The sequence below is a fragment of the Ceratotherium simum genome, chromosome 21 (genome assembly GCF_057802395.1).
Source record: "Ceratotherium simum simum isolate JZ-2026a chromosome 21, ASM5780239v1, whole genome shotgun sequence".
Taxonomy (NCBI): domain Eukaryota; kingdom Metazoa; phylum Chordata; class Mammalia; order Perissodactyla; family Rhinocerotidae; genus Ceratotherium; species Ceratotherium simum.
The window spans coordinates 21,706,333-21,726,787 of NC_141920.1; the positions used below are offsets into that span (position 1 = coordinate 21,706,333).

The 20,455-nt window shown below is 39.3% G+C and overlaps 1 protein-coding gene across 5 annotated transcripts in view; it reads right to left on the reverse strand.

The window, feature by feature from the left end:
• RALGAPB (Ral GTPase activating protein non-catalytic subunit beta) overlaps window positions 1-20,455 on the reverse strand; it is a 90,478-nt gene that overhangs the window by 18,079 nt on the left and 51,944 nt on the right. For all 5 annotated transcript variants that reach the window (XM_087445283.1, XM_014787453.2, XM_004430409.3 and 2 more), the window contains 7 exons: window positions 20,149-20,331; window positions 18,455-18,606; window positions 12,253-12,440; window positions 9,886-9,992; window positions 7,853-8,005; window positions 5,411-5,620; window positions 874-1,032 (listed from right to left, as the gene is read on the reverse strand). In XM_087445283.1, coding sequence (XP_087301409.1) covers window positions 874-1,032; window positions 5,411-5,620; window positions 7,853-8,005; window positions 9,886-9,992; window positions 12,253-12,440; window positions 18,455-18,606; window positions 20,149-20,331 — 1,152 coding nt within the window. The remainder of the gene's footprint in view (window positions 1-873; window positions 1,033-5,410; window positions 5,621-7,852; window positions 8,006-9,885; window positions 9,993-12,252; window positions 12,441-18,454; window positions 18,607-20,148; window positions 20,332-20,455) is intronic.

Genomic DNA, 20,455 nt, shown 5'->3' on the forward strand with positions numbered 1-20,455 from the left:
CTCACTAATAATTGGAAACAGTGCTTCTAGTATAAAAAAACATTTTGTGACTTTGGTAAATTTCTTAAGGTCTGCTCAATTTGATTAGATAATGGTCTTACAGTGATTACAGTAAAATTTCAAGATCACATAGTCATAGTGCCCTACACATCTGAACACTGTATTTTACAAATCTTCCTTTGGCCCTTTCCTAGTGGCAGTTGGTAACTATCTGCTTATTCCATGTTTCAACTATTCATTTCCAACAGACACTTCAAACCTCTTGCCATTTGCTCTGTTTTCCATTCTCACCTACCTTATATTTTTCTTCATCCTTCTCCTAGTCTTTTTGTTACATGTATCCAACTGTGTTTTACTTAGTCTTCTGTTTTTATCTTTTACTTAATTTCAGGCGTTATTTTCCCCACTGCACACCACGCATTCCTCAACTGAAATTTGCCCATGAAATGACCTAAAAGGTGAGCTCCTCAAGAGGAAAGACTGTTGTTCCCTTCTATACCCTGGCACACTGAGCCACAGGGAAGATGTTTAGTAAATATTTGGTGCTGTTGTTTTACTCTTTTTAAGCAATCAGGCCTAGCTTTAGCTTTGGTGGTTAACCTTCTGTATTTTAGTTTCTTTTCTCCTCTGAATCTGAATTCCTTAAGTGGAAGAAAGACACGCTATAGCTCCTCTCTAAACCACATTCACGGAGAGTCAAAATACTCAGGACTTTTAGCATCATAGTTTTCATTAACTCAGTTTCTGAACTGGTTCACAACAAGTCTTTAAGCATCAAGTACAACTCATCTCCCACTATGGATAAGCACAAGCCATGTAAAATTTTTTATATTTATAGCATAAAAAATTATCCCCCGAATCCAGAAATCTTACCTCCTGGTTTGTTTTCTGACCTGGCTTCATATAGAAAATAAAAACTGTATCAAAGGGACGACATGGCAAGAGGTCCAGATATCCGATGTCATCAAAAAATCCAGGTATTGTAGAGTCAAGTGCAATAAGGTGAGGAGGTAGACGACTATTTGCAGGTTCCTACCACCAAAGAAAGCAAGTAGGTTATCTCTTTTCACTATTCTAATTATAAAAGCAATACTTGCTCATGGTTTAATTATCAAGTGGCAGGAACAAGCACAACCATAATCTTAAAGGAACTATATATAATATTCTTGTGTACTTCCTTTGAGTTCTTTTATTTGCCTTTTTTTGTTAAAGACAACTGAGATCATATTATGTACATAATTTTGGTTCTGATTTTCTCTATATCATACTTTCTAGAAATTTTTTGAATGCATTTTTTTCTCATTCATTGCTGGTGGGAATGCAAAATGGTTAAGACAGTTTGGCAGTTTCTTGCAAAGCTAAACATAGTCTTACCACGCAAGATAGCCGTCGCACATCCTGGTATTTACCCAAAGGAATTAAAAACTTATGCCTAACAAAAACCTGCACATAAATGTTTACAGCAACTTTATTTATAATTGTCAAAACTTAGAAGCAATCAAGATGTCTTTCTGTAAGTGATAATAAACTGTGATACACCCATACAATGGAATATTATTCAGCAATAAAAAGAAATGCGCTATCAAGTCACAAAAAGACATGGAGGGACCTTAAATGCACATTGCTAAGTGAAAGAAGCCTCAGGGCCAGCCCAGTGGCGTAGTGGTTAAGTTCACGTGCCGCGCTCTGCTTTGGTGGGCCGGGGTTCGCCAGTTCAGATCCTGGGCGTGGATCTACACACCACTCACCAAGCCATGCTGAGGTAGCATCCCACATAGAGCAACTAGAAGGATGTACAATTATGACATACAACTATCTACTGGGGCTTTGGGGAGAAAAAAAAAAAAAGAAAAAAAGGAGGAAGATTGGCAACAGATGTTAGCTCAGGGCCAATCTTCCCCCTCCCAAAAAATGTCAATGTTAAGTGAAAGGAGCCAATCTGAAAAGGTTACGTACTGTATGATTCCAACTATATGACATTCTGAAAAAGGCAAAACTATGGAGACAGTAAAAAGATCAGCGGTTGCCAGGGGTTGGGGGAGGCGGAGATGGAGGGATGAATAGGCAGAGTACAGTGGATTTTCAGGGCAGTGAAACTAATTCTGTCTAATACTGTAAGGGTGGATACACGTTATACACTTGTCAAAACCCATAGATTTGTACAACACAGAGTGAACTCCAACGTAAACTATGGACTTAACAATGCATGGATATTGGTTCATCAATTTTCACACATGTACCACACTAACACAAGATGTTAATAACAGGGGAAACTGGGGGAGTGGGGTAGGGAAGGGGAGACGGTATATGGGAGCACTCTGTACTTTCTGCTCAATTGTTCTACAAACCTAAAACTGCTTTAAAAAGAAAAATCAATTTTTTAAAATGCATTTTTTTGTTTTGTTTTCCTCTACTCCCTTATCTTCTTTGAGATCTGATCTTGCCCAACAAGATTTTGCCATCCGTGGTATTATTCAGGAAAGCATCCACTAGAGATGGCAAGGATTACTCGTTTTACATTAGCAAGGATTATGAGCCTGGTCTTCTAGTCTATTACATAACATTCCTAGCAAGGGATGGGGTAACATCCTATAACCAAAGACATTAATATTCCTGCAGTCAAACAGAAGAATATTTACACTAAGAGAAATAAGTAAAGACTACAAATAGCCTTGTGTCAATTCAGGTCAGATTTTGCCACTAAATGAATTTGCTACAAACGTACAAAAAAACTTCCGGTTTTCAGTTTTTACTTTGAAATCATGGATAATGAATTGTGGACCTGGAGCATGCTGTAATAGACCTTGTAGGGAAAAGCCTCCAAATTTTCCTTTTTTTTTTTTTAAGTAAGCTATTTCATCAGCTTGTTCTTCTGGATGATCTTCTAATCCAGGAACATAACATGCACATATTTTCTCTCAATTATTTTTTAAAGTTTTTGCCTCTAGGTTTTGTAACAGTTTGTTTGGGTAACTTTTGTCACTATCACAGCTGTAAATGGGGTATTTCTGCATCATATTTTTAACTGGCTATTACGGCTACAGTCATTAATTTGCATTTTTTTGTGTGGTGTTCTTAACACTCATTTATTTTAAACATTTTATTGATTCTCTTATAGTTGTCTAATTAGAAGTCTCATTACCTGTGAACTGTCTTCTTTCCAATGGTTTTTACCTCTTATTTAGTTTATTTTAATATTTCATTGACTTTCCTCATTTCGACATTGTAGTATAGTTATGGTAAGACATTACCAATGGAGGAAACCTCTCTGCAATTTTGTTTTTTTTTTGCAACTTTCTGTTAATCTATAATTATTTTAAAGTAAAAAAAATTTCTTTGACTAAAAAATTCTCAGTGTTAAATAGTGGTCAAGGTAGATATCCTTTGCCTCTAATTTTAACAAAGGGTGCTTCTAGTTTCTCACAGTGTGCCATTTAATGAGATCTACATTACTAGTCCTGGTTAAGTTTTTGTTTTGTTTTGTTTTTAATCAGAATGAATATTGTTCTATTGAATATTGATTTATTGTTTTACTGATTGATCTGCTAATAGGATCAAATTACTTTCTTAATAGCCTTACTAATATTTCTCAATAACTAACTCTCCTTGAGTTCCTAGAGTAAATCTTACTTGGTTGTGGAAGATAATTTGCTTAACCTGCTGCTGCATTCAGTTTTACTAGCATTCTCCTTAATATTTTTGTACATACATTCAAAAGTAAGATTGATTTATACCTTTTTTGTATGTGTGTGCTATCAGGTTTAAGTTATTAGAGAGAGATGCTAAGATTCATAAAATAAACCAGGTAACTTTCTGACTTTTTCCTATGTTCTGACACAGATGAGAAAAAAGCATGAGAATTATTTTCTTGAAAGGCTTAAAATTCTCAACTAGCATACATAACATGAATGGAAAATTACTATCTCAGAGACAGTGCTATTAGGGCTCTTCTTGTCTCCCTTCAGTCCTCAGGATATAATAATTTTCCTCTAGTATATTTTTATCTACTGCTTCTATTCTGTTCAAATTTCTCCATTAGGAATATTACTAATCATTTGTAGATTGTACCTTTGTTCCTTCTTTTTCATATTTGCCATTGTATTTCTCATTATTTTCCTCTCTCCTCACTTTTCTTCTGCATTTTAAAAGTTTTTATGTTATACTCCCCATCACCAACTCAGTTTTCTACAATGTAAAATATTTTCCATCTACATGCTTAAATCCAAAATCAGACAGCCATGTTCCCTGCTTTTCTAAAAAGTTAAATGACCTTTAATCAAGTAGATGCTAGGGAGTAAGGGCAGGGGACAACCTGTGCAATAAGTAACTTGTTGCCTGGCAATCTTCAGTTGTGCTTTTCAAAAGAAAGAGGCCTTAGTACAAACCCCAAATATACCACAAGCAAGCTATTTCACATTTTTGAGCCTCTGTCTCCAGATATGTAAAATAGGGATAGCATCACTTTCCTTATAAAATTGTTTTAAGGATAACGGAATTAGGAATAATGGCAATATTCACCTTACAGGTCTGCTTACTTTGTGTTAAGTACTACACGAAGCATCTTACATGACCACAATGAGATGGATACATTTATCATTCCCATTTTATAAATGAGGAACTAAGACTCAGAAAAGTAGGGCAACTTGCCCAAGACCATATAGCTGGTAAGTAGTGATGCCAGGACATAAACCTAGATAGTCTAGTCTGATCTTAGAAATTGGAGACCTTAGAAGTGCCTGGTTCACAAATACTTTTTCCTTTTTAAAAGTGGTATGAAAGAGCAGAGCCAATTGTAGCCCATACTTTTAGTAATAAATTTTACTAGGGGAAGATTTTAACATTCCTTTTCTAATTATCCATAGATTTCACTTATATATGTGATATGGGTCCTACATTACCCAGGAAAATTCAGAGCTGGATATATTATCAAAGCAGTCTCCCCAGAAAGAACTCTGAAAGCATTCTGGGACCAACTGTCATGGACTCACAGTAACCTATAGCACCAGAGAATTTCATTTACTTGCATGCAGAGTTAAGAGTTAACCAGGTTTTTTTTTTTTTTTTTTGGTGAGGAAGATCTGCCCTGAGCTAATATCTGCCACTCCTCCTCTTTTTTTTGCTGAAGAAGACTGGCCCTGGGCTAACATCCATGCCCATCTTCCTCTACTTTATATGGGACGCTGCCACAGTATGGCTTGACAAGCGGTGTGTCGGTGCACGCCTGGGATCCGAACTGGCGAACCCCGGGCTGCCGCAGCGGAGCGCGCACACTTAACCGCTTGTGCCACCGGGCCGGCCCCCAGGTTTTTTTTTTTTTTAATTCCTTCTATCTTCATAAAAATGTTTTGGCTATCATCAGCTGAATGTTAATTTATGAATATATTTTCTCACAAAAGTTTAGGAAAATTACCTTCAATGCTTCTAAGGACAAAAATCCAAAGTGTGAAAGGAAAAGGCGTGCTGTTTGGAATTCCTGGGCAGGAGGTGGGGGCTTACAATCTGTAATTGGATCAGGAAAATTTCTCTTCTGCAATGCTTCCTCACTTTGTTGTTCGAGGTGTATTTCATAAGCAATCTGCTGGGCCATGCCGTTCCTTAATTTTTCATGTCTCTCTTCTAACTGAAATAAACCAAATATTTCATTTTTTGGAACTATTACAAATGTAATAGGATTAATCTTAATTTTAAAATGAAAATAAAGCTACATGCAACAAAGTAAATTAAGATAATTTTCAGTGATCAACGAGTTTCAATTCAATACGCAGTATGCAACCAAGCAAACATGTTTCAAGGTTAAGACAAATACCAAAAAAAACTCCCCTATAGCCTCAACAATTGCTCCTTCCTCTCCTTGCTATAAATGAAACCATTCTCTATCTGCTTACCTTCAAGCAGGCAAGAAAAAGGGAAGAGTTGTTGCTCTCACTCCCTCTTCCACATCACTGTCTACCTTCACCCTGCAGTGACCCTCTCATGTTTTGAAGTCCTCATCCATATGGATTACTCCACTACATTCTCGGAAAACTCACCCTGACCCCTCTACTTCCCTTCTGATCCTAGTTTAAAATTCCATCTTTTTTGGTGAGCAATGATCCTTCTAACGACCGGGCTTAAATTTCTATCACTTCCTCAACCATCACAACTTTGGCCATCCATGAGCACATTTTGTACCTCAGAGGTGCTCTACTTTCAAGAGCTACAATTCTGAAATTCCCTTCTCCACTCAGAAGCCCCCTTCCTGCAGCTCTCCCACACCTTCACTCCCCGAGCTGTGCTTTCCCTTCAGTTTGAGGCATTCAATCCCTCTCTGTATTTTCCCAGGCCCTTAGCTTCCTCCTGGTTTCATCTACTTTCCAACCAAGCCTAAACCCCCAAATCTAACATCTTAATACCCTCTTTTATGCATATAAATGCCTGTGTTGTTCCTTATTCTTCCATATTCTCACCTGTCAACCTCCAACACCATTCAAATTTTTTACTTATGCCTCCAGATTCCAAGGACTTTTGAAGAAAATCAGCAGAGTAAGTTAAGTAACTTCACTACAGATGATGCTTCTTAACCTCAGCTAGGCTGCCTGGCAATTTTAAGAGCCAATTTTGATTCCCTATTTCACTGCTAAGAACTAAGATTAAAATTTACATAAGCTCCTTCAATTTCCCTCCTTTCTACCTTTAAATGTCTCTGAACTTTCACCTACTCTCTCCTCTCTCGTCTTACCCGAAGTATCTCTTTTCTAGACACAATCACATAGACTCTTGACCCTACTGCCTCCAAGGCTTTACTCTATTACTTATTTCCCCAGTCCATCTTAACAGTGTTACCAGATGCAGACCCTTCTCCACTGGATCCTTCCTTTCAACCTCTAAGCATGTTCATACTGTTCCCATCCTTGAATTAAAAAAAAAAAAAGAAAAAACTAGTCTTGCTTTCCTTAGCGAGGCTACTTCCTCACACTATTATCCAGTCTGTACCCTTCCCTTTACTGCTAACAATGTACTTTATATTCACTGCCTCTCATTAACCCTTCACTACCTAGCCCCTTATATTCTGCCCCTCACTTGAACACTCTTTTGAACCTGCTATCAAAGGTCACCTACATTTTCATGCCAAAATCCAGGGGCCTCTTCTTAGTGCTCCTTCTCCCGATCTCACTAGCACTTAATAGTGCAGGCGGCCTCCATTCCCACCCTTCTGTTCTCTCAGGCCCTGACATACCCTCTGTCCTCCACTTCTTAAAATTCTTCTCTCTTGACCTAAGATATCAATTACCTCATCTAATTACCTAAATTAATCTAAAGCTAAATAAACTTTTCCCATCTTCCCAAACCTGTCCTCTTGCTAACATCCATATTTCTTCTGTAAATGGCACTGATGTCTTCTCACTCAAGCTTGAAATGTAAAGTTCTTTGGCTCTTTTCCTTCCCTCATCAATCCGAGACTACCTGGATCTACCTCTACGATACATTCTATATATTTAAACTTCTGCTATCAGTGAGGTAGTCCTTCCTTTTCCCTGCCTGGATTGTCACAGTAGTCTCTGCAATGGTCTCCCTTTTCCAAATATCCTCCACTAGAGTCTGATCATCTCACCATACTACTGAAATTACCTAGACCAGCCCAGGCAGCTCAGCAACACCTCTCTCTAAGACATGCAGTTACTTTCAATCAGCCACAATCTATACTTGTAAGACAAGTAAGCTACATGGTAACCTCCCAGATAACAGAGATCCAGGTCATCTTATGAATCACCTCTAATAACACTAGAAGAAAGGCAGTGTTCTTGACCATGGAAGTTGTTTAAGAATGTTTATAGTCATTCCCTTAACAACAGCTAACAATAATTTTTCTTACTTCTTCAGTGACGATTTCATGCAAATCTGGAATGCTCAGATCTGCTTTCACAAAAGGAATCTTATCCACCTCTTCTGGAAATGGTCGATGTTTCACAGTATATTTAAATCCAACATCATTTTTAGGAACTGGACGAGGTTCAGGCACAAAAAGCTGTTAAAATAAAGCAAACAACATTATATTTATTACATCTGGTGCCATCTATGATGACATGTATTTCCCTGGTCTCTTAGATGCCTGTGTTTCCCTAGGATTACATAACACAGAAACTCAGTAAGAATCTGCAAATACGACTGCTAACAGTAAAGGTAAATAATCTAGTGTACTCTATTTTATTTTTAGAAAAATGTTCAACTTATTCTAGATTTTGTGACTGATAAATGGGTTGTCAACCTCTACTGCTCCAGGCCTGAATCTTCCAAATTAAGTGGTAAGACAATGCATAAGGCACTTCAGAGCTTAAGGTTCAAACTTCCTTCTTCCCCAAGTGCTCTCAATCATAATAAAGTACAAGTTCAGGCACACTGGGCATCTCTAGACAGTGAGTTCAACCTTAGCATGGCTTAACTGAAAGAGTATGGGTGCCAAATCCAATTCTTCATGGCTCCAAATCCCTGCTAATATACATTAACTGTGTGATTTCCATTTTCACATCTGAAAAATGGAAATAACCTATCACAAGATTATTCTAAGGATTAAATAAAATACATATGGCACATATTAAACCATCAACAAGTTTTAGTTCCTTTCCTGATTTCCTTCCTCCTCAATCTTTGATGCTAACTTACTGGCTTACAGTGATGCTGACAGAATGTGATCTGCATGATGCCACTAAGAAAATAGAAGTGTGCTCCTCATAGGGTGATAAACACATCTGATCTAACAGAGACATCTAAGATTTTAAATGATTTTAGATACATGCTCCAATGTTGTGGGCTTCTCTCTTAAATGCTGGTAAAATTTTATTGTCATATTTTAAAGAATTTTTAGTAACGTAAGTAAAAGCTTAACAATGTGATAAGTGAAAATAGCAGTATATAAAAATGACTCAAATTCTATTTAAGTGTTATTGTGTACAGAAAGGAAATAAGATTGGAAGGAAATCCACTAAAATATTAACAGTGGCGATCTACTTCTGGAGAGTGAGAATAAAGGTGATTTAAAATTTCTTCTTTATTATCTGAATTTTCCAACTTTCTCCCATGAGCAAATTTTATTCACATAATTATAAATGTAATGAGGAAAATAAACTGTACCAAAACACAAAAGAAGATTTTATTAAATTATACAGCATATTAAAAAAAATTATAGAGCACATTAGCAATTATACAAGAATAAATCATATGAAACAATCTGAAACTAAGTCTTATTGCCAGAGATATCAAAGGTCTGGCCAAATTTTTTTCATATATGGTGTGTACCTGAGTTTTACTATATTTAACATTGCATGAAAAAAATTGGGCCCACTGTTCAGAACAGTAGTCCTTAATCATAAGTGGACATCAGAATCATCTAGAAAACTTTTTGGAAATACACCTGCCTTGAACATGTCTTTATTTTTTTATTTTTTATTTTTTGGTGCGGAGGACTAGCCCTGAGCTAATATCCGATGCCAATCCTCCCCTTTTTTCTTGAGGAAGAGTGGCCCTGAGCTAACATCCATGCCCATCCTCCTCTACTTTATATGGGACGTCGCCATAGCATGGCTTACCAAGCAGTGCATCGGTGCACGCCCGGGATCCAAACCTGCGAACCCCGGGCCGCCGAAGCACAGCGTGCACACTTAACCGCTTGCGCCACCGGCCAGCCCCGAACATGTCTTTAAAGAGTAATTCAGTGGATCTGAATCTAGGGTCCTAAGATAATACTGATGTGAACCCACTGACTGAGAACCTGACTGGGATGAAAAATATTTATTTTATCTGTGATTTTTGTTGGAATGTTATTTAACCTTTAAATCATAACACACACACACACATGCACACACAGCCGCATTCATTCCTAGTCACTTCCCTGTAACTTCTGATGGATACCTTCTGATTTGCTTTTGCTCCTCTGGGTAAAAGGCAAAGCTGTTGTGCCCAAGCAAGTCTTCCAGACATTCCCCGGACCAGCACAGTGACAGAGGGGAAAAAATCATCTAGAATAAAATGTTGGTGTAAAAGTTTTTATTTCAGACAACCACCATTTAAAATACACCTGTTGTTCCCTGGAGAGCCTCTAATAATCAAAGTCCTAGCACAGTGTCATCCTTTGTGTACCACCTCTGTGGTTTCTGCCATATCCATGTACAATAAGAACTATTATGTTACTTTATATCAACCACTTTCTTTACTTTTTTTTGAAACAAATTTATTTTAAAAGGAAATTGCATATCTCTACTTTACATGAAAAACTATGAATTTTGGTGTGCTAATTATATATTTTTTAAACACATACTTAAAAACATAAAATAATGTTCACTAACATATCGACTAACATCCTCTCACATACCGCCAGTGGTACACATAAACATTTTTGGCAAACACTGTCATAGCAAATACTCTTTAACTTCCAATGTTAAAAATGACCTAAGTGCAGGAAGATAGACTGGGTGCTTGCAGTGCTGATGTTACATTCACCCATGCCTTTCTGTACTGCTGTCCACCATAGGCAGGCACTATTCCATCCCAGCAGAAGTTCAGGGTCAGGAGATAAAGAACTCAGGATGTACTTCCTGAGTAACCCAGATCCTTCTCATTCCCTTCTTTTGTCTCTGGTGTAACTTGTTCAAATGACTCTCTCTCACTTCTTCTGTTATTAACTATTACAATGAACTATCAAAATGTCCTTGTAAATCTATAAATTCCAATTGTTTATCTTTTTGGTAGACTTCCGATGAAATAAAATTACTTGGAATGAGAGTGGGGGAGTCCTAAAAATCTAGAGAAGGGTTGACACTTACTCCGGGAAACCCCATGGGGATACTGGAATTTTACAGACTCCTTAGCAGGTGGCTTTGGAGTAGGAGGCCAGAAGAATCATGAATAATAGGCACAAGCCAGGGAAGAGAGTCAAGCAAGCCCTAGGTGTGGAGTAGAGAAGGAAGAGGTGCCTGCAGAAAAGACGGGACCACCACGTTGGAGATGGGCAATAATAAAAGGCCCCATCTATTTCATATTAAAGTCACTATTTTACCACAACACAATGGAAACCTGTGATGGTATTCATTCATCCCTGAACTACAGGGAAATGTCTCACTTTCATTTTACGAATTTATAAGGTCCTACTCATATATACTCAACATAATTTGCATGGGACTCTAGGACCCTGTTCACCTTTGCAAAGGTAAGAAGGCAAGTCTTTAATTACTGAGAAAATCCTATCACTGTGGGGAAAGATAACAGAAAGGGACAGTATAAGGTTCAGGAAATTTGGATTCTAGTCCCTTCATACCATATACTTCTCAAGTAACCCTGGACAAGTCACATACTTTCTCTGAGCCTCAGTTTCTTCACCTGTAAATGAGGGAATTGTACACTAGGTGTTTCCCTGGGTCCCTTTATGTCCGCCGACAGGTTCTGTAATCTTCACTTTCCTTTAACTTCCCAGCAATAAGGATCTCTCTGAGAACATGCTTCCTTTACATATTGACTAATTCCAATTACCATCAGGAAAAAGTGTACTTTGAGTACTCTGGGTTACAGCAGTAATCACATACCTTGAGATGGTTTATAACTGGCATGGTCAGATCTGTATCTGAAGATGAATACTATGGTGGCAGCAAGTAGGATGGAGGTAAGGGTAAACAAATTTTGTAACTAGAAGGTGGGGGGAGGGGGGATCAGACCAGATAGGAAGCAATTGCAATAATCTAGGTAAGAAATAATAACGCCCTGCATTTGGATGTATGGGGAGGGATGCAGAGGAAAGGAAAGATTCAGTAGTCACTGGGGAGGTGGAAACTTGGCAACGAATTACGTAATGGAGTAACAGGAAGGAGCAGGCAAACATGACTCCTCAAATTTCCAACCTGTTTAGGTGGTACCAATAACCGAAAGAGAACAATGTGGGCTGAGGGGCAGGACCCAAAGTTCAAGAGGAAAGAAAGAGGGACAATAATTTTTATACACAGTAAACCACAGAAAACATCCCACTAAAATACACTTTTTATAAAACTATAGAGTTTTCTGATATTTCAGACACACATAAAGAACCTATAAAAGAGTCTCTTTAATATGTATATCCCATTATCTGACCCTCTATTTTTCAGCTATTACCCCATAGCTAGAAGTCTTTTTGACAAATGCAAAATTACTTAGAATTTGCAGTCTTTCCTTCCCTGATCTTGGGACCAGCCTGCTAGTATTGATGAACACATCGATTTAGAAGTGGACAAGGCCCAAAGTGCTGAAACTTACTCTGTTCGTTTCCAAGAGGTTGCTCCAGCATTGCCAGGATGACACTGTTATCCAGGACAAAGTACCGGAAACTATGCTTGTTTATGGTTGGCAGCCTGGAGTATTTAATCAAAGTGGTCTCATTCACCAGACTACAAGGAGAGGCAGGACCACTGGGTGAAGGAAATGCGCCAAGCAACTGCATTATACTATGGAGAATGGAAAAGATAACAGTTAATGCCCAAAGTAAAATCTTAAGTTTACCTCATTCATCAATGTGTCCTTCTGCTCCTCTGAATTTTAATTGACCACAGCCATGCCTCCACTTTATAGGTCAGATTTATTCCCTGTTGTGGATGCTGTGGTGAGCTATCCAGATTCGCCCCTCCAAGACTAAAAGATTCGTTCCCCCAGATGCAGGCAAATGGTGGCCTCAGCTTTCAGCTGAGTCCGTCTCCAGGACTTGCCCTCAGCCAACAGGAACCACTTCACCCAAGATCATAGCTTCCTCCTGGGGAGCCAACATCCAGTGAATTGCTGATGCAGGAGTATAAAGTCCCAGCCCCCTTGCTCCAACATGAGAGAACTCTGAAGGGCCAACCTAGCTCCTTTGTTAGCTCTTTGTTGCACCTGCATCACAGTTTAGTTCTTCCCTCTGCTCAATCCTGCTTCCTTCATTCCCCCATAGGGGTTGATCCTGAGAGCACTTTCCAATAAACATCTTTTTTTTTTTTTTGAGGAAGATTGGCCCTGAGCTAACATCTGATGCCAACTGTCCTCTTTTTCTTTTTTCTCTCCAAACCTCAGTACATAGTTGTATATACTAGTTGTAGGTCCTCCTAGTTCTTCTATGTGGGACGCCACCTCAGCATGGCTTGATGAGTGGTGAGTAGGTCCGTGCCCAGGATCCGAAGCAGCGAACCCCAGACCGCTGAAGCAGAACACGCGAACTTAACTGCTACACCACCCGGCCAGCCCCTCCAAAAAACTTCTTGCAAGCAAATTTCTCTCTGAGAGTCTGCTACCCAGGGAACCTGACTAACCACACTTCCAAATCATGAAGCTCCTAGAGATATATTTAAAAATTCTGTGTGCTCCAGGTTTCAGGAGTATGCTAGCTAAAGCATTCTAGACCTAGAAAAGGACCCAAAGATCAGCCAAACCCCTTTAATTTTTCAGATGAGGAAAACTCAGGCTCAGAAGAGATAAGTGACAATTAAGAGACTAGAAACCAGGGCCTGCTGCCTTCTCACTGTGTGGTCATGAGTAGATATTATCCTCATTTTACACATAAGGAACTTGATGCACTAACAGTTACATCTCACAGAACTGTAGTAATTATTAAAGGAGAATATATAAGAAAAAATGCTTTGTAAACTGGAATTCAACTGATCAAGCCTTAATATTCAGAAATGTTTATATCCATAGAGATTTCTGCATATATTCAATGAATAACAACATATATAGCACTTACCATGTGCCAGGCACTGGTCTAAGCACTTTACACACACTATTTTTAGTTATCATAACAACCCAAGTACCATTATTATTCCCATTTTACAGTGAAGAAACTATAGCACAGAGAGAAATTATCTTGTAATGAAAACATAAAAGATTTTATCTTGTGGTTTAATACCACCCGACCCTTCATATGCAACTCATTTGGAAAACTAATATCCCCAGCACTGCTTTTATCATCTCAATCCCCAGCTTGAGTGGCCTGTCCCTTTCTCTTTCATTCTAATGCTTGAACCCAAATATCTCTGATAATGGACGGCAACATTGCTCAACAGATCTTTTCCTTCCATTTTCTCTTCTCCTATGAGGATTATCATCTAAGAATTTCAAGGACCAGGAGCATTTGATAAGTTCAGGCCTAAAGATTTGTGGAAAATAGGTAAAATACCAGGAGACCAGTAATGGGAAAATGTGGCTTTGGTTTTCTAAAACGGGATAGAGATGAACGTCACACAGCATACAGACATGTGACCTTGTTGTGTTCCACGCAAGATTCTAAGACATTATCAAATAGGTTGCTGGCAAGGCAATAGGTCACTAAGATCAAATCATAGCAGCCTAACCACATTTTCTCTTCTTGATAGTGACTAAACTGGAAAGGCAGAGAAATATCTCTGAAATCAAGATGAAAGTATTTGACAGGGTATCATGATAAACTTGTAGACAAGATTTAAAATTCCCTGTGAACCTGAAGGGAAATCTCTTATGATATGCTTTGTGAGTCTATCTCTGTTGAATATTTTTATCAGTGTCTTTGATTAGGACACACAGGGCAGGCTCATTAAATCTGCAGTTGACCAAAAGTTGACCTGCAGAGTTAATATATCAGAGTAAGAGTTGGGATTCAAAGGATCGTAAAAGACTAAAAATAATGAGGTAAATCTTACATAAAGAAATTTCAGGGCCAGCCCCGTGGCTTAGCGGTTAAGTGTGCGCGCTCCGCTGCTGGCGGCCCGGGGTTCGGATCCCGGGCGTGCACCGACGCACCGCTTCTCCTGCCATGCTGAGGCCACGTCCCACACACAACAACTAGAAGGATGTGCAACTATGACACACAACTATATACTGGGGCTTTGGGGGAAAAAAAAAAGGAGGGGGATTGGCAATAGATGTTAGCTCAGAGCCGGTCTTCCTCAGCAAAAAGAGGAGGATTAGCATGGATGCTAGCTCAGGGCTGATCTTCCTCACAAAAAAAAAAAAAAGAAATAAAAAAAAAAAAAGAAATTTCAGATTTAAATGTAAAGTTCTGTATATTACATTCAAATATTCCCACACAAATAAGTACAGGATAAGAAAGACAGATGAAAGATAAATGCGGGAAAAAAAACTCAAAGATTTTAGTTGACTTAATGCAAATTACAGGTTCTCAAAAACCCAACGCAGTCTCCAATACATTTTAATGAAAATGTCTGACTCCACTGCAGATCCTACTCTACAGAGTTTAAAGGTCATCGGACCACATCTACTAGCATATTATACTCAGTAAATGATTTTTAAGAGGTACATAGTCAAGCCTACACCATTGAGGGGAGAATGACCAGGATGATAAAGGTATCTGAATCCTGTCATATGAAAAACAGCTGAAGGCACTGGGAGAAATGAATCAGAGAGAACACGAGCATTGTCTTTAGACGTTGCTACTGCTTGGAAAAAAGGATTTCACTATCAAAAGTCTGAATCAGAACCAATAGGTAAAAGTTAAAGTGGAGAGATTTCAGCTCAATGTTAACATCAAGTTTTAACAATTAAAATGAAATGGGCAACCTTGGGGATTAGAGCATCCCAAAATTAGAGGGTAAATAACTTCGTAATATGTCTTAAAGGTGACTTAAGCAGAAGAGCTGCTGAAATGACGTCCAAACATCCTAAATCTGAATTTATATTACTACACGAAAGGGAAAAAACCCAACCAGCTAATCTGCACTCCATAATTGTCTACTGTATGCTCAGCACTGTGAGCGGTGTGATGAGGGAAACATGCCTCTCTCCAGGTTGGGGAGACAACACTAGCACGTATCAAATATAACCAGTTATGATCATGACAGTATAGAATTCCATGCTGTGCAGAAGGGTCAGACTGAATGAGCATACTGGTGCAGAAAAGAGTCATCATTCAGAAGCAGAATAACCAAGTAAGGTCCCATGGAGGTAGCTCGATTTGATACGAGCACTGAACAGTGGAGGATGTGGCTGAGGGGAGAAGAGGGAAGCCCTGAAACCCAGGGGAGGCACACAGATAGGTATAAGCATGCCCAGTCCATAGCCACAAGTGGCCTGTGAGGCCCGACTATGGCAGAAGGGATGTGCTGGGAAAGATCAGATAGTTCGAGTGGGGACAGAATAACAAGGGCCTTGAAAACCAGACCAAGGAGTTCACACAACATGGCAGGAAACAGAGATCTATTCGGTTTTCAATCACTCAAGCAGGGGAATTAAAATAGTGCCTAAGAGTGATGAGTTCAGCAATAGAATGCAAGATGATCAACAGGAAGGCTAAGAGATTGAAAACAGAGAAATCAGGGGGCCAGCCTGGTGGCGTAGCAGTTAAGTGCGCGCGCTCTGCTGCTGGCGGCCCGGGCTTGGATTCCAGGGGCACACCGATGCATCGCTTGTCAGGCCATGCTGTGGCAGCGTCCCACATAAAGTGGAGGAAGATGGGCACAGATGTTAGCCCAGGGCCAGTCTTCCTCAGCAAAAAGAGGAGGATTGGCATGGATGTTAGCTCAGGGCTGATCTTCCTCACAAAAAAAAAAAAAAAAAGTTGAAAACAGGAAAATCAGGCAAGAAGTGAGAAAGGTCTAGAGGAACAAGCTATCTGAGGTCAGAGGGGATGGAGGAAATACTTTCAAAAGTAAAGTCTATTGTACTTAGTCACTGGCTTCATATGGGGAATGACAGATAAAACAGAGATAAATCAGAAAAAAAGCCAAAGTTCTATGTTTGCATAACTGGAAAACAGCAATGATACTGACATAAAGCTCTAATTGTGAGGGAACAAAGAAATTTGGTTTTGGACGTTTCATGATGACAGTACTCTTCACAGGGAACTTTTCAATACTGCAAACTGGAGATAGCCTTTGTGGACTTGCCAGCAGAGACAAGACACATGAGCCATCTAGGTAACTACTGGTTAGGCTGGGGGAAGCATCCCAGGGCTCTCTACTCATTCTGAGCACATATCTAATCCTCACTGTCAATTATATTCTCATAGGAAGGTCCCATCCAGGCTAGGACGGAGCAAACTTATTTTTGTATAATGCAGAGTTCCCAGTGAGAAATGTCCTGCCCCTTTCTCTCCACATCTGTCTTACTCTTCCAAGTACACATCAAGTCTTAGTTCTTTTATAATGCTTTTAATACTCCAGCCCACACTTGGTCTTCTCTCTGAAATTTTATTATTTCTAGTACTCATTCACATTTTTATGATTTTCTAGCTATTAGCCAAACCTCCACAAAGTCACCAAAAGCCCAGTATTAGCACAGTGAGCAGGACTAAACTAAAGCAAGTACACAAGTACACTTCTAAAACTTTACTGAATGACCTAAGCTCATGAGGAACAAAAATAAACCCAACTTTATTGTGCACACTCCAAGTTATCAACAGACCACTGAACTCATAAAAGATTCTGGGATCTTGGTAAGGGCTGACTTACATACAAATCTTCAAGCAGTCTTGCCTACCACTTTACTAAAAATACCAAGATGAGCCAACCCAGAATGACTTGACACTTCTTCCTGCTTTTATGTTTTTCTGGGTCTTCATCCACATCTATCCTTTCATAAGCCCCATCCTTCCATCTGTACTGATTCTACCTAACCTTCTCCACTTACTTTTTCCTTTCAATCCATAAATGTGCCTAAACTGCCTTCCTTCCTTCCTTCTACTCTTCTCAAAAACTCTCTCAACTCGCAGCTACTTTTTCAAGGTACCAACCTGTCTTCGTCCCTTCACTATCAAAATGCTTGAAACAGGAGTCTTCTCTGGCTGCCTTAACCACCCTGTAATCTGGCTTATAGCTCAAACTTTACCCATCCTCTAAGAGGCAGGTCCAATGTCATTTTTCCTAGGAACCTTACTTTGATTTTCCCTTATCTGGAAGTATTCATTTCCTCCTTCCAACTCTCCAGCATTTTATTTGTACCTCTTCTCTTAGAGCACTTATTTTTCCACCTAATATTACAGTTATTTGTGTTCATATCTTATCTTCCCTATTGGATAAGAAGCTCTTTGAGGGTGGTGATTGCATCTGATTTAGCTTTATGATCCTATTACCAGTAAATAAGAGGGAGTTCATAAATCTTGGATGAATGAACCTATAATATGTAATATAAATGGTGTAGCAGAAAATACAGACCACTGAGCTAGAAAGCAGGAGACCTGAGATGTGTAACCACAGACAGATCCCGACTCTGGATTTAACCATCCAAGTGAAAGGGTGGAATAAGGCTCTCCAAGATCCTTTCCAGCTCTAACATGATATGACTTGAATTAACAGCAACCAGCATTACAAAACAAGAACCCAAACTCTCGGCCCCAAGTTCCTGGTTTCTTTTGGTCCAAAAAACAAGACATCTTCTTTTTGGAGAAAAAGTATCCTAAAGGGGTTATGTCGCTTAATGCTGACAACTGGGGAGATGAAAAAACAAGGATCACAGCTAGCCCATCTAATTCCTAGGCACAATCCCTATGCAGTCACTTTCATACCATGTTAGGGTGGCTTCAGCGGCATCCTTTACCCTCATAGATGCAGGGTTTGGCTCCTTATCTCCTTTGTACTTGACCTCTTGCTCACTGTTCTTGGATTTACTTCCTGAAATACCCAGTTCCACAATCTCCAGTACTTCCTTAAGACAGTCCTAGAAGTAGGAAAGGCAGATCAGTTTTTGTAATATACCTATTTTATAAGAAGACAAGAAAATACATAAAAATGCTAATGATGGTTGTGTTTTGGTGCTGGGGCTCTAGTTTCTCATTTTCTTTAAGAGGTATATATTAATTTCATAATAATATAATAAACTTTGCCCCCCCCCCCCCCAATTCTCTTTAAAACTAAACCTGATGGGGCCAGCCTGGTGGCGCAAGCGGTTAAGTGTGCGCGCTCCGCTGCAGCGGCCCGGGGTTCACCGGTGCGGATCCGGGGCGCACACTGACGCACCACTTGGCAGGCCATGCTGTGGCGGCGTCCCATATAAAGTGGAGGAAGATGGGCGTGGATGTTAGCCCAGGGCCAGTCTTCCTCAGCAAAAAGAGGAGGATTGGCAAAAAGAGGAGGATTGGCAGATGTTAGCTCAGGGCCGATCTTCCTCACAAAAAAAAAAAACCTAAACCTTAGTGTTCAGAGAGTTAGATAATAAGTAACGATAAATTCCATTCAATTCTATCAGTCACAATTCTTGTAAAATTACCATGTACTATAAATCATGGAAGCCCAAGTGAAAGAGATGTAACAGTAATTCAGTTAAACCCTGATGGTTTAAAACATATTAGATTATCCAAAGGGAAGTTTATCATTTACTGATATTTTTAAGCAGTTTCTGGTATCATAACTTTTGAAGCCATAACGAAAATGACTAAGATTTAATCAACAGTATTATTTTAAAAACTATATAAAGCTCTCTCTAAATATTCAATGAGCCTGATATCTTTTTTTTACACTGTGAATACTTTATAAATGCCTGCCTCTGCATTAAGAAAGGTATTACATGGAACAATGGCAGGGAAAGCAGCCTAGATATCTGTGCCTACTTGAAGACGGAGAAATGTGTGTGACATGAAATTTTTTAGATATAAGCAACCTTTACAGACAAGCTGTGCTCTAGGTTTGCAGCCTGGCTATCAACTGCCCTTCTTGGTTTGGTGAAGGATGATCAAAGTGCCTACTGGCCATCTCAAGGCTACCATCCTTTCAAGAAAGAACATTCTTGATAGTTCAGATAAATTAGTCAAGACCCCATCTTTCAAAAGAACTTCTCTATGAGTTAATTTGCAAACAAATATAAGCACAATGACAGTTTTTGAGTTGTGTTCAAAAGCACAAGTGTTCTACAGAAATATAACAACTATGTTCAGTATAAAGTAGACAGTACTGTATTTAAATTTAGATATTTTTTTTTTTTAATTTTATTTATTTATTTATTTTTTCCCCCAAAGCCCCAGTAGATAGTCGTATGTCATAGCTGCACATCCTTCTAGTTGCTGTATGTGGGACGCGGCCTCAGCATGGCCAGAGAAGCGGTGCGTCGGTATGCGCCCGGGATCTGAACCCGGGCCACCAGCAGCGGAGCGTGCGCACTTAACCGCTAAGCCAGGGGGCCAGCCCTAGATATTCTCTTTTAAAAGACATTTCCCCCATATACATTTTTGTTTCTATTTACTGCTTTAAGACCTAGTAAACTAACCTTCTCATCAAGCATATCAGGGTGCTCTGTCAGCCAGACACAGAGACACTGGAAAGCTGCCACTATCATGGAGTGCAGATCCCGGGAGTGAAGAGGAGCTGGCCGACTACACTGGTACACAATGTAGCTGCATACAGAACTGATGGCTCGCTTCCGGTCTCCTGAGTCAACCATCACCTTCACCTGAGCATATTCACATGGGGAACATAGTTAGCTGGGAAATATTGCACCAATTTCAAAGTATCTGTACTGAGGCCCAGCCTTTCGGAGAATGTGACACAGCACTGGAAGCCTTGCTTTTTAAAAT